This window comes from Labrus mixtus, chromosome 13 (genome assembly GCF_963584025.1).
Source record: "Labrus mixtus chromosome 13, fLabMix1.1, whole genome shotgun sequence".
NCBI lineage: Eukaryota > Metazoa > Chordata > Actinopteri > Labriformes > Labridae > Labrus > Labrus mixtus.
The window spans coordinates 4,015,219-4,030,769 of record NC_083624.1 but is presented as its reverse complement, the minus strand read 5'-3'; the positions used below and the strand labels follow the sequence as shown (position 1 = coordinate 4,030,769).

General features: G+C 40.1%; 1 protein-coding gene across 7 annotated transcripts in view; it reads left to right on the top strand.

Annotated features, from left to right (window-relative positions):
* The first annotated feature begins 4,903 nt into the window (after positions 1–4,903).
* The window catches only part of dachd (dachshund d), a 104,766-nt gene continuing 94,118 nt past the window's right edge, over positions 4,904–15,551 (top strand). For 3 of the 7 annotated variants that reach the window (XM_061053194.1, XM_061053192.1, XM_061053191.1), the window contains exon 1: positions 4,904–5,768. In XM_061053194.1, the coding sequence (XP_060909177.1) occupies positions 5,209–5,768 (560 nt within the window). In that variant the 5' untranslated portion in view covers positions 4,904–5,208. The remainder of the gene's footprint in view (positions 5,769–15,551) is intronic. The other 4 variants (XM_061053197.1, XM_061053196.1, XM_061053195.1 and 1 more) reach the window with 2 other exon arrangements.

Sequence of the window (15,551 nt, the reverse complement as noted above, 5' to 3'; positions counted from 1 at the left end):
TGAAGTGCTCTAGGATGTGGGCCGTGACTGCTCTAATTGTGGGACTGTGGGTGAGGCTGGCTCTTTGAAAATAAAGTGAACTTCATTTTCTCCTCTTTTGAGCAGTTACATTACCAGAAAGCTGTTATCGTGCATACTTTGTGTGAGGATGCAGTCTATTAGCACCAGCTGTATTCAAGTCCAGCTTGTTACAGCTGCAACAAGGTGCAGGTCTAAGACTCTTTACTTACTTAATTCCTATTGATAGTGCGCCTGTCAAAGTTAGCGCTAACAGAAGTGAACCCACATCAAAAGTAATAAGGGGTTTTCATATGATTTGTTTTAAATCCAATCAATTAAACCCCATTAGAGTCATCGTTAGCTCTTGCCCCCTTTTATTAAGTTCATCACTATATGACATTTAGGGGCCTAGGTAAGAACAGGAGATTTCATCTTGTTGGTAAGTTTTAATATTTTCATCGTTTGCAAAACAAATGAAGACTTACCCACTTATTTTGTAAGGCAGGCGCATACCAGTAGATTTAAAAAAAAGTTATGTTTGCCTTTTATTTAAAACACGATTTCACTCTTTTCACTGGACTGTAAATAGTATGATTAACTCAGCTGTCTGTCAGCCATTTATGATATGTACACCAAAGTCTACCAAAGTCATTTGTAGGGGTGGGAATTGCAGCGTTAGTCATGATGTTAAGGTCACGTTGCATTAGGTTGCGATGCATTGCGCTGCTTTGCGTTATGTTACAGATACATGACCCACAACAACTATTTCATGATACAACGTTTCTGGGATTTTTAAAAGACTATCATGTAAAGATACATCTCTATATCTGATTCACTGTTGAATATAAAAGGCCCTTAAAAGTCAAGTGCGGGATTAATACTTTATAATTATGCGCTGCAAATTTGTGTCAGTTTCACCTCTTATCCTGTTTCAACGCTGTCCTACGTTATCCTGCTGTCTTCTTCTTTTTCTCGTATCCTGCTTTCTTCTTCTTCTTTGGCCAATAAACTTCTGTTCACATTACCTGTATTCATGTCTTAAGGGCTACTGTGAGGAGTCATGAAGTAGTGACACGGTGGGTCAAATTGGCAGGGAAATCTGTTTAGAGCGTCACGTTTAAAAAATATCAAAATATGAATATTTGGCACCTGTGATTTGATAATTTTATCATGAGTCAATCAGGACGGCGATATATTGCTGTATCGATATTTTGTCCCACCCCTATTGACTAATCGAATATTGACTGATCACTTCAGCTCTGGTTTAGTCACGTTTTGGACAGTGGCTTAAACTATTGGTCATAACCGTTTCTGTTTAAAGAAAACAGAAACTTCCACTGCAGCCACAATAAGTTAACAATATAAGATAATAAAAAAAACCTGCCCTCTTTTTTCATAACTACATATTCTGTGTCCAGTGTAGAATTTACCATCCACCATCAGTGTGCTCCCTGACATCTCCCCTTCACCCCAAGTGGCATGTTTGTGTTGGACAGCGTCTAAGGATAGATGGGGTCAAAGCAGTGTAACCTTGCAGAAACAAATATTCATGATCAATAAGTGCTTTATTCCGGGCATCTAAATGCTTCTTATGTCTCAGGCTGCACCCCCCTCTCTTACTTGCAAAGGCAGGAAAGCAGCTCGAAGATTTATGCAGACGAGGTAAAAGGACATTTTAAAAGACTACACAGTATCAGTGCTTTCAAATGTCATGTAATCATAGGTTAGGGGAGAGTGCCGGGCACACACAGCTAAGTGATGTTACAGATAATGAATTGCCTCTGAAATATAATACATCGTGAGTATGATTCTTTGTTCCAGGCTCTCTGTACACCAACTCGCTTCAATTAAAGTTATTTATCTCTCTTGTTTTTTAACTTCATCAATTATATTGTGATACACTTAATGTCCATAAGAGGATGATGTATGATTGGTCTAATTATTTCTTATTCACCATGCTTTCTAAAGCATATCAATTTTGTTAATACCATGTAATTAAAACACGTCAAGGCGCTACAAGTTGCCGGCTGTATTAATGACTATGAAAATTATTTTAATTAAATAGCCAATTATAGAAAAATCCTAAGCATGAGAATTGACATTTAAATGAATTCAATTTAAATTGCTTTTCAACATTGTTTTATCAAAGCTTTATGGGGTGAATAAATTATTACATCAAACAATATACTGTGTCATTGATCATACACACGTCCTGTCCAGTATCCATACATTTTGAAACACTTTCCTGATGCAATACATCATACAGGGTGATTACATTCTGACACAGTCATTTGTTTACTGCAATCTCATCCACATGTACTGTACTTCTGTGTACTTCAGAAAACTCTTCACTGTTTTTGATACTTTAGTCACAGTTTGCTGGAAACTCCATTAACTTTATACTTTATTTTTTTCATCTATTTTTTTATTAAGTCAGTTTTAAAGTGAGCTTCACTTTGCCTGTCAAAAAATATGACATATTTTTCTCACAAGTCAAAAGTTTTCCTAGTAAGCTTTTTCCTTGTAAGATACGTTCCCATACTTGACTTGAACATACAGTGATGATTTTTCATTTGCGCTGAATTACATCAACAAAGTATTGTGGTGTAATGTCCAGCAGCAGCATACAGACTTTATTTTTGTGCTCTGCTGTGTTTTCATAACTTGGGTCAGACACATGCAGCCCACCCAGTCTGTTGAAAAGCCTTTGTATCTAAAACATCATGCATATCCTGTGGTGCCTTTTAATACCTATTAGCCTTCTCAGGCTCATATATTTTTCCCTTTTCCTGCATAATTTTAATGAAAGTCATTTTTCAGACATTACAAGCACAATGATTTGCCGTTAACCCATGCAAACAAGAGAAATAGTGGGCAAACTGTTGTGACATTCATTGTATATAATGAAATCTTAATATGGTGCATATTTAAGTGAAAGGTTAGCAACATAAAGGGCAAATGGATTGCCTTGCAATGAATTTTAAGCAGCTATTGATTTTACACTACAAGCTACCTCTGCCTGAATGATAATTTTGAAAAGGCAAACTGCTTATCTTAAAGCTGATCTGACACAACAGGACGACAGGAATACACAGAATATGAAGACAAATCTAGACACTGATAAGCAACACTCTTCTTCCATTAATGAGAACACTTGTACTCCAGTATTTGGCTGATGCAGTTATACGTGGAGGCAAATAAGCAAGTTTAATTAAAGATGTGCAGAAGACAAAAAAGTTTAACTTGCAAATCTTTGACTCTAACTTTAATATTTGTCTTAAAAAACAGTTTTCTTTATAAACAGATGCATATATGCTGACTGGAAAGTATTTTAAACTTCACTTTAAGTTATGCAAAACTACAAACATGCTTCTTTTAAGTTATTTAGTAAGTACACTTTTGATTTACTGCCATACCTTGATTTAACACATACAAAAGCATGCATTTTTTACTCGCTCAATCTCACAGATCTTAGTCCTGATTTTAACTGAGCGCAAATATGAATATTTTTTGGCTATGACTTGATCGGTGCATTCTTCCATTTCTTCAAGAACTTTTAAACTAAGTGTGCAAAAAAATAGCAGGAAGAGAGGTACAGTAATTCATAATTTGCCTCAGTAGTTGTGTGTTACACTCTTAATGAACTCTTACAGTATATAGACTTGGCTCTTTACTCACTGTAACAGTGGTGCATTTCATCCCTCTCTGCCTTTATCCCTCCTTCCTGTGCTGTCTGAGACTGAGAGCAAGTTTGAGAGTTCATGTTGTTGCTGGTAGAGCTTGCTTCAGTGCTCTGCATCATAAGACAGTACGACCAATGGACAAGCTGGTGAGAGGTGTGGAGGTTGTGCTGTATGTGTACAGTGGCTGTAGTTGACACTGCATTACTTTGCGAAACACCCAGAAAGTAAACATTTAAAATATCCATTGTCAGCATTCTTTCTGTTAGGTTTATTGTCATGTAACGAGTAGAATGTATGATATCATTGTTTTACACCTTGATTTGTATATTTACAGAGCTCTATCATTATGAAGGTTTCAGAAGTGGTTCTTTATGAACAGAAAGTTTGAGTCCAATAACACTTTAAACAACACATAGTTCACACTGACATATTCTCTTGCTCACCTGTTATGTTGTACTAATACAATATTTTGTTTATTGAACGTGAAATAAACAATAAGAGCAAAAGAACGCCTCACATGTAGGGTGAAGTAACTTACATTTCATTCTGATGGAGTCAAACTTTAATTGCAGTGGTACCTGTACCTCTTAACATATGTAGTTTAAGTGTAATCTTTAATGTTTTAGTTTGCCATCACTTCATCCATAAGAAAAAAAAACAACAAGTTTTGCCTTATGTTGTAACTTGCTGCCACTTCATACAAAAAAGCCAGAACAACCATAGCTGTGTATATAAAATGCAGAGAGAGGACTTACTTTTATTTTTCCTCTAATGTAGTGTACCTGCAACATTGACTGCTACTTGCTCAGTCAGAAAATACGACCATCAGAATTAACAGTTATAAAGCACAGCAGTAAAGACAGAAAAATGCAAGTCTGCACATTTATTTTAAACCATAAAATCTAACCCTCAGTGTTTAAAAAAAGTTTTGTTTTTGTGGTTCAGGCGTTGAATAAGGTTACTTTCTTTTTGCACAATGGTTATATGTAGTTTGTCAGCAGGTGTAATGTGTGGATGTTAAAGTGTCATTAGAGCAGGATAACTATGAACTGATGCATGCATGTTTGCTACCACAGAAATAAAACGACATTCACATTTGTATAAGATTATGACCTGATATGACGGGGTGTGTTTCAAATGGCATAGACAATGCAACATTTAAACAGACCTGAGACATTTGAGTGGTAGCCCGAGCCCAGTTATCTGCTCTTCAAAGGCTTCCACTGTCCCCTAGCTCCTCCCTCTCTGTACCGTGTGACAACAACAACTCATCCACAGAGCGGAGCTGCACTTTTCAGCTCATTTTCCTCCTGTCATTCCTCCTCCTATCTTTGATCATTGTCCCGCCGCTTAGCCCCCCCCCAAAAAAAACCTCACTCTGCACGCCTTTTTTCGGCTGCTCTTTCTACTTCCCAACTTATCTGAGGAGCTAAACTCTGGTGGATTCTTTCATTTAGGGGTGTCTCGGCAGGCTGGGTTTTCTACTTTGAACTTCGGCTACTCTCTTCCCCTCCTGTAGGTGACCATGGCCGTACCGGCTGCTCTGATCCCACCAACTCCTCTGGTTCCGCCGCCTTCGATCTCCACTCCCTCCGCGACCACATCCCCGCCGTCGACAACTTCATCGCCGTCTCCATCCCTGGCACCCCCATCCGGACCCGCACAGAACCTGTTCAGATCAGAGCTCCTCGCCACCAGCAGCCCGGGCATCCCGGGCATCCCGTCTGCGGCGCTTCCCCCCGGCAAACCCGTGTACTCGACCCCGTCGCCTGTTGAAAACATACCGCAAAACAACGAGTGCAAGATGGTCGAGCTGCGCGGTGCCAAAGTGGCCTCTTTCACCGTGGACGGCTGCGAGCTCATCTGCCTTCCTCAGGCTTTCGACCTGTTCCTGAAGCACCTGGTCGGCGGACTGCACACGGTCTACACCAAGCTGAAGCGGCTGGAGATCACGCCGGTGGTTTGCAATGTGGAGCAGGTCCGCATCCTCAGAGGGCTCGGCGCCATCCAACCCGGGGTGAACCGCTGCAAACTCATCTCCAGAAAAGACTTCGAGACACTCTACAACGACTGCACCAACGCGAGGTTAGTGACGAGCATTCGTTTGGTGTAATGTCTGTATACGGAGAGCCGTGCGTAAAAGGCGCGGATGCGAGGAAGGGGGAGACATTTTTCCTCTATGAAACAAGTGGTTCAAGCGATGTGATGAACTTATCAGACGAATTTAATAATCGGTTGTCAAAGTGTGAGAACAGGCGTGAGAGTGGGATTTTTAACCTGCACACAAGCACTCAGGCAATGTGCTCGTAGTTGTGTGCATGACGGGGTGAGGCCGACGCGCAACCATCAGAGGAAAAGTTCAGTGAAAGTTTTTAACACGTGCAGGGCAAAGCTGTGCCATGATGGATGGCCTGTCTGCCTCAGAACAAATGAATCGATAATGTAGACTACACTTCGGCTGAGTTTCACAACAAACTTCAGGTGTCACTGCAAAGAAAATGTCAGAAACAAGAGCCCAGTCATCCTTTAAGAGCTGAACTTTACTGTAATCATTTAAATAAGTGGAAAGTTATTGCTTAACTTTAATCAAAAAAAAATAAAAAATAAACATTTAAAAAAAAAAATTAAAGTAGGTTCTGTCTTGTTTTCTGCCAACACCAGAGGGGTAATATTATCATTCTAATCATGATAACTGTGATTTTTAAAAGTAAACAAGACATACCCAGATTATTTTAATAAGATGTCATTAGATATTTTTTGTATTTGTTGTTTTGTTAGTTTCGACGGGCATTACATTTCTTAAGGAGGCTCTGTTCACTCTCGGCTTCTGTGAAAATGAGTGGAAGAAAGCATTTTTTTTTCCCTCACTCCAAACGCTGTGGATAATGGTCACACACCTTGGAAAAATAATCACACATCCTTGATTTCTATGAAACAACAAAATGAATATAAAGAGCGAGTGAGGCAAACCGCCACACACATGGAAATTAGTGCATTAACAAAATATTATGACGTCAAGTTTAATGTTTTTGATATGGAGTGATTTAAGAGGGGATCAATATTTGATTAAAAGTCATTTTTTCGCTGTCCTGTTGCTCCCAGCTTTGATGTATCGCTCAGTCTCACAGGATGGTTCAGCCTGGTCAAATTTACCATCTTACCTGTCACTATGATTGATTCCATATTGATCTCCTACCCAGAAATGAGCTGGAAATGCAAATATGATGGAAAGGCTCACATCAGTGGGGAACAGCAATAAACGCTTTGAGGCACTTTGTTATCTCAATTTTAAAAGCATTCAGTATTTTAGAAAAAAAAATATTGAGGGTAATTCTGACTCTTTCTGACGCTCAGGTACACACACACACACACACACTCACTAGTATACATGTTGGTACAACCAGACATATTTTATTTATTATTTATTCTGTGTTATAAAGATACAATTTAGATCCATATGCATGATGCATTACGTTTATTTGACCCTTAATGCATGCTGTACCTGCAAAATGCATGAACAAGCCTGATCAGAAAATGCAAATTAAATATCTTGCAACATTTTTCTTTATTTTTTTGCATGTAATTAAATTAGGTAAATATTGTAACAAGACTCATTTTGTAATGAAAAGTTTCTATTTCTCGTGCAGTTTTTTTCTTTTGCATTTTTGGTAAACTTCAGTTTTATCAATTAATTAACACCTTTTTTTTATATTGTGGGAAACTGTCAGTCTCACACTTCTGCGTATAATATTTGGAGCTTGTTAATATGCTTCAGCTCCATACATTTCCATCGCAGCAGCATTTGTCTCAACAACTCACCTGTGCACTTTGGTGCTTAAGCATCATTTACATAAAGCATCAAGGGAGCAGATCCCCTCCTCTCCTCTCTCTCTCTCTCTGTAGAGAAAGACATACAGAGTGGTGATCCTCCTCTCAAGCCTGGCGTGGGGCTTCAGGTGACAAAGTACGTGGTTGAACTCTCCGGGTTGTCAATGGGGGGATGGCCGGCGATGGGGTTAAAGGATAATGCAGTGCCTCGCGTCGCTTTAATGACGCTAAAGTGCTGGGCTATTACGGGCACATGGACAGGACTGTAATTGTCTCTGAAAGCAGCCAGGTACTCCCGGTGCTGGGCTGAAATCAATCACTCAGACCCGGCCTGCCCGCCTGCCTGCCCCATTTGGAGAATTACATCATGGAACGGGGAGGCATCCGCTGGATAAAAGGCTTCTGTTACTTAGAAAGAGTTGATTTTATTTGCAGGGATGTGTGCTTTACACCGCCTGTCGTTGAATCGCTGCTGACAAAATGATCTGTGTGAGTAAAGAGGACACAGGTTGGCCTGTAGGTGAAAAGTCGTCTCCCTCTCCAAAGTCTAACTCCCGTTTTGCGGCGACTTTCTGTCAGCTAAAAACGATCTCAGTTCACTGGTTTAACCCCGCTCAGGTTACACAACAACAGCCTGCTGCCTGAGATACTTTAGCTTTTCATCTCGCCCTATTACTACAATGTCACTACTCTTTTTATACAGTGGCAGAGGGGTAACAATGAAGTGAATAATACTCCTGTACAATGGCTCTTACTATTTCACATGCTGTTTTTTTCCCTCCCACGGCCTATTGTGTTAAAACAACACTACTCTCATTTTGCACACAGTGTGAATGTGAATAGCATCACAGAGCACCGCTACGTCCCGCTGCTTTAGTTTTGATGTGGACACAAACAAGCTCCAACCAAATTGTTCCCTACAATGCTTACTTTAGCAGAACACTTTTTGAATACAGAATACAGTGTCGGCCAGAATTGTAGAGCAGGAGTTTTTGTTGATATTTTTTTAAATGTTTGATTCATTCATAAAGAAATAATTCTCAAAGGGAAATTCCTTTACTGACTCTGTTTGAACTGCATGTACTTTTCCTAATAAATGACACCGCGTTTAAGTGATCATTGTTCTTTAAAGACACCAGAAATATACTCATGCTTGACCCCTTCATTTTCTTTAAGGACTCTCGTGCCAGATTAGCAGTGTTGGCTCTTGCTCCCAGACTGATCCAGGTTCAGTAATCTCCCCCCTCCCTACATTATGACTCTGGCCCTCCAGGAGCCCTCTGTTCCAGCTACTTGTTTTCCTTTTCATTTTCCCCGTGGTGGGATGGAAAAGGTTCTTATTGCTGTGTGACACTTGAACTCTCTGAAAGGTTATTATAACACAAGGAGGAGTGTGTGTGTGTGGGGGGGGGGGGGTTGAGGAGATATCGCATATCTCTCATTGGTCTGCTTTGTGGAGGCAAGCTATCCGATGCTGGGGCGCAGAAATGCAGCAGTTAATTGACAATCATTGTCTACCCTTGAAGGTTAACCACACGCCCCAGACAATGTCCCACCACTGGGAATGGGACGGCTTTTCACTTACATGCCCTTCTTAAATAGATTTTCCCCCGCTCACTTCAGTGAAACAGACCTGCCTGTGAAATGTTACGTGTGACAGGTCGCAGTGAAACGACTTTTTCTTGAACAGATATTTAATTGATACTGATGTGACAGAGAGTGCTATGAGAGCTATCACCTCTCTTGTTCCCCATTTCAAGAGTGTTTATGCCTAAACACACATATTTGCAAATGACGGTAATTGTTTTGTTTAGCGCTCAGTGTGAGCTGCCACCGAGGGTGCCAGCTTGTCTCTCTCCCTCCTCTCCTCCGCTGAGCTCTCTTATAATATATTTGTTTTCTACAAGGCACGGATGTGTTTACAGGTACTCAGGGGAGATTTCTGGATTCCATTCAAATCATTCCCAGTCAGAGTGGGTGCTAAGATACCCGTCACCCAGCAACCACATCCAAGAGGGAGCTTGGGCGATAATAACTTCAAAAACAGAGTGACAGATGCCTGATTAGAGAGAGGGAGAGAGAGAGAGAAAGAGAGTAGTATACAAAGCTGTTTAAAATCCAAATCTATTCAAGTACTTTCTTGAAAGTCAAATTGGCTCTCATATTGTGTGTTGTTTCTTTATCTTAGGGGGAAAAAAAGCATTTTTTCGTTCTTTTTTTCTCCCAGTTTTTAATCCTTCAGTGGGGCTCTGCTAAATTTGATTAGGTACAGTACATGTGCTCAAGTCAACTGTGCAGTTGGCAGATGGCGGCAAGGTGTTTTTATGCAAACAAATAGTCTCCTTGAAAATCAGAATTGCTTTATTGACTTGACACCCATTCAGCTGGAACAAGCGCAAATTAAAACATTTTTAAAGAAGTATCCGCAGATAAGCTCAGGCGGAGGAAAAAGTCACATTAATTTTCTTCATTTTCTTTTTTTTTAAAATAAGCTCTTTCCTAGCCTACGACGAAGCTGAGCCAAGAGTGTAGAAACCACAGATTTCACTTGTTAAAGAGGCTTTGTTTGACACTGTCTAATGTCATTTGTGGATTTAGAGGCTATTTGCATGGCAAAGAGGCCTGTATTGTTAATTTGCCTGTTGGATGCATTAGTTGTCCAAGCTCCTCTCTTATTTGCATGCCTTTACTGGCTCCGCAAAAGCAATTGAATTACTAATTAATTCTTGTACCAAATGAAATGGCTCTGAATCACACATTGACATCAGGTCTCTTCACGTTGATCAGTGTGTTAAAATGACCTATTTTTACTACATTCAGCAGCCATAAAAGGCTATTAGCTTTGATTTTTATACATCATAGATATAAGCGGTTTGAATCTACCTGTCAATATGACTTATCCGGCATATTAGGCTAGATTTGTTAACAGTGATCTTACCTGATGATTTCACACTTGAGACTGATTGCCTGACACACCAGCGATAGATTTTGGGCCACTCTGATTCCCGTCCTCCTCTCAGAGCTCCCCTGCTCGTCTTTACTCACGGGCTCGTTCACATTACAGCACATTTAGGGAGCATGGCGGAAGTCACTGACGCTCATACCAGGATGTTAAACGCTACTGACAGAAGTTAGAGGGAGCAGATGAGATTTCCTGATTGGACGAGGAATGCAGGCCCTTGCCTGGCTCTGTCTAATATGGTCACATAGAGAAATTGATTTTCCTCAGAAATTAATTAATTTTTCATATAGCCCAAAGCTGGAGTTTAAAAAAGAGTGCACACTTGCTGGTTTCCTATTTTCCCTTCTTTTTTAAAGAATTATTGCCTAATCATATTAAAACTTTTGCCCCAAGGATGAAAAGATAATTGTACAAATGCATTTGGAAATATGTATCACTGAGTATTTATGATTAAATTATGCAAATAACTCGGCTCCCATCCTTCGTGGGCCCAGATTGTCTAATTAGGATTGATATGGCGAATAGATGTTGGGGAATCTGAATACAAGCATGTCCAAAGAGCAGAAAATTGAAAATGACAAGGCTGGAATCCTTAAAAAGTGTGTAGGTTTTTTTTTTCTTCTTCCTCCTCTCTCTGTCTAATTCAGCGTAACTGTATCAGGAGTTAATTTTCCCCGGCTTCATTTCTCGTCTGAGCTGACAGGAAAAGGAATCCATCAGGGAAGCAATCTCAGATGGGATTCCACAAATTTCCTCCACTTGTTTTTTTCTCCCCCCCCCCCCCCTCTTCATTTCAGTGGAGGCTATCAGGGATGAATCTTCTCCTGAGTAAACATGCAGATGTTATTCCTACAGTGTCCATGTTTTCGGAGCTCTTCACTCAATACAAAAAAACTCCTCCTCGTAATTGAAGTATATTAAGAAAGGAATGTCATCCAACAAAAAGCCTTTTGTACTTTTGGAAATTCAGTGAGGCAATGCACATCATGTTATTTTACCAAAACATCAGTTCTTATTTAACTAAAAGTTAGTAAGGCCCCTTCATAGATGTTTTCCCCTAACATTAGAAGAAGAAATGTCTAATATAATGAAATTAAAATGAGACTTTATGTCAGGTTTAATTAAACAATATTACAAATGAGTGATTCAGTGTTTAAGATATGCAAGATGCATTAAGTTTATTTGACCATTAATGCATGCTGTACTTGCAAAATGCATGAACAAGCCTGATCAGAAAATGCAATTTGAAAAATATTACAAATGAGTGATTCAGTGTTTAAGAGCGCTAACTGTATGGCAGATGTGTGCAAAGACCCATTTTTTTTTTATGTCAAATTCATCAGACATATAGAGTTGAATAGAATAGATCTTTATTGTCATTGTTGTAAAAACAACAAAAGGCAGTTCATCAGCTCTTTGTCAGGAGCAGCACAAATCAAACACAGAAACATAAAAAACAACAACATAAAAACACAGAAACATAAAAAAAAACAACATAAAAACACAGTGATGAAAGGCACGTTGGTCTAAAAACTGGTAAAGTAGCGTTAAACAGTTGTCACAGCAACAAACAGAGATACATATGAAGTGGATATTAATCACATTTTCAAATGCTGTCAATGCATTGCTATATATTTGAGTTCAATACAGCACACACTTCAGTCTGTCATTTGAAGTTCTATCCACACTTGTCCAAACACAGACTGACAGACACACTGTACATTGACACTCGTTTGAGCCAACAGTTACATGTAATTTAACAACAGCTGTGCTACTTTCTGGGATCAGCGGCACATCACACAGACCAAAGTCAGGGAGGAAATGACATCGGTTCCCCCTCTTCTTCTTCTTCTTCTTCTTCTTCTTCTTCTGTTCTTAGCTTCAGATGAACGGCGCTGCACAGGAACAGCTCCAGTGCCTCCAACAGTATCTATTAAAGGGGCTGATTGTTATCTAATCTTTACCTGGCGCTAGCTGGAAAAGCCCTGAAGCTAATGACACTTGAGACTAGCAGCACATTCTACGGTGGTTCAAAGCATCTGCTCAGTCAATGCCTTGCGATGAAAAACTAAGAAAAACGGCCCCACAGCTATTTATGTGAAGTCTGAATTCACTTAGACACCAGAAACACTTTATGCAGTCAATTTGTTGCATTGAATTATAACGAACAATGTGCTTAAAGTGAGCTCCTGTTGAGGCAGCAGGCTAGACGGTAAAATGGCTCTCTTTTGTCTGCTTTTGGAGCTGCAGAGACGCTGCTGTTTAAAGAGTCTGTAAAAATAATAAATAAAGTATTTTAAATGGAGGCTAACTTAACCAGGATAAGTAAAAAAAAAAAAGAAAATGAGGACAGCCGTTAAAGGGATTCATATTTATATATTTTTAAAAACCAGTGCTCTTCAGTAAAAACAAGTGGCTAAACACACCTTTAAATTCCTCTTTAAATACATTTAGAGGTCAGATTGAGATGATTGGTTAGAGTCTTTGGACACTGATCAGCTGATTGTTCCAGTTCTGTCTTTCAAAAAAAAAAGCAGGAAAAAAAAATCATAATAAGCTCGCTAAATCTGGCCTTTTAAAATCAGTCATTAATCTTAAGGTCAATGTCATCTGGATGTTTCTTAAATTAGAAAATTGTGAAAAAGGTGACATTTTCGACTGTGCCATCGTTCAAACAAAATGCTCATATATACCCTTTTCTTACAAATCCTATACTGTGCTTATGTTTCTAAAAATGTGCAAATATTAAAAACACATATTCTTTGTACAGTAGCTCTATTATTTTTTTATTACAGATCATTTCAGTTGTCAGCAATTTAATGTGAACGAGGCAGCCCCTGCTCTGTACTGTAAAATGATAATGTCTGCAATTTTGGCTGTTATCCACTGAGATAGCCACACCCAGAGCGGCTTACTGACGACACTGCACACCTGTAGAGGTTATGAGCGGGGTATCAATATCACCAGGTCAACACATTTTCATCTAACACTGACATCTCTCTCTTTGCCTTTCACCCTCCCTCTCTCTCTCTCTCTCTCTCTCTCTTCCTGCTCCTGTTGTCGCTGCTCCCTCTAAGCCTAGTGAGAATATGGTGGGAGTCTTTATTGGTTGCAGCGCTTGGGTTTCTCCTCTCGTAGACTCAAATGTCACCGTCTCCCTGATGTTTCTTTAAAATCGCCTGTGCCACCACTTGCTGTGGCGCCCGGCTATTATTACCCTCCTCTTAAAGAGTGACAGTGGGGTCCTCGGAGACGTGACACAAACCTGTGCGGATGGAGCTGCACTGCTGTGTCAAGGCATTGCTCCCAGCCAATCAGATAGCACGACACAGAGCACTGTACACCTGGTGTGCTGTGGGGTTCGCAGAGAAGTCAGGAGTCATCTCAGTGACTTATTCTTGCCACTTCTTTAAGACGGACTGACAGACTTTGAATAAAAAACTGAACAGAAAATCGTAGTTTGAGGTGTGGGAACCCCTTTTATCTGCGATTTTAAGCTTTCAAACTCAGTCCATGCTCGAGCTTACGCCGTGAAAGCAGTGGGTAGCCAAGTGTTTGTTCCTTGTAATTCCACACGAGCGCAGAAAACGCAGTTAGACATGTTCTGTATGGAAATAAACATGGTTATTAAAATAAAGCAGCCCTCGGCGGGATGGTTTGTCCACATACATTAACCCTCTGAAACTTTCACATTAGGAGCGGGTGAGTGTGTTTTCTTGTGTGCTGGAGTGTGTGAGATGCTCCCTGAGAGAGAGAGAGAGAGAGAGATAGAGCTTGTGTGTGTGTGTGTGAGGGAGAGAGAGAGAGAGAGACACCCTCGCACAACTTCACATATGAATGGACTTGTGTGAAAAGGAGGATGAATTGAGTCAAGCTGACATAGCATGCCAATAAGCTTTGTCTCATTTCCAATGCCGTATTCATTTGTGCCACAGAGAGATTTATTGCATGATTGACAATTATGAGAGGGTGACCTAGTTCTTTGTGATGGAACAAAAATGGTTTTCATCAGTTGCCTTTGCTGTCTTTCGCATTGTGTGTGTGTGTGTGTGTGTGTGTGTGTGTGTGTGTGTGTGTGTGTGTGTGTGTGCGTGTACGTGTGTGTGTGGGGTTGTGTTTGTGTGTGACGCTCCCTAGTTAAAGAAAAGAGAAAGCCTCCGTGCAGTGAAATACTTTTCCCTCCCTCTCCCAACTATTGAAACTCATGCATTTCTTTCGTAATGGCTTCATATATTTTGCATAGAATCACATCTTCCACCATGTCTTTTCCACAGCAGAAAAAATGAATTTCCTACCCCATTAAGCAATGTGAGCTGTCCAAATGGATCACTTTAAAGTGACATTTTTACGAATGCTCTTCAATCTCTAACTTTGGTGTGGAAATAAAACAGAAAAGGAAGTAATTTCATTCACTCAGGATATATATATATATATCTTCAGCACACACTAAAAGGCTTTTTTTCCCACTCCTGCTTACTGTACTGCATTACAAGCTGTATTATTGTTGTTACCTGATCATCCAAATCACAAATACACTCGTCCTTTTACTGTTGTGACTGTCAGTAAAGTGCTTTAACATTTCCTGATTCCTTTATTCCTTTATGGTTCATTCTACCTGTCTATTAGCTGTGTGTTCTCTCTGTGTGTCGCTGTGTGTGTGTGTGTGTGTGTGTGTGCCCACTCAAGCTGAGATTACTACGACTGTGAGGAGGAAGTCTCTGCACCTCCTGGGACTCCTGCTTGACTGGCCCCACAAATGATACAAGCCAGGGTTTAGTTGGGAGTTAATATCCTGCAAAATTGTCCTGCACAGCCCCGGCAGAATGTGGATGATTAAATGACACAAGCATATCAAAAACATTTTTCTCAGACTAGTGGCTGTTAAGTGTTGCGCCGGTGCTGCTCCGTCTCCCAAGGTTACCATTAAAAAGAAAGGAATATTCAGTGGGAAGTGGATGTCATTGAGAGGTGATTGTGGGTGCGTGTTTTTGGATGTGTGCACCTGTAGGAGTGTTAGATGTTTTGTTTAATGCCCTATTTGAGAGGTAATAATATCTCAATAGGATTTCAGGATCTCA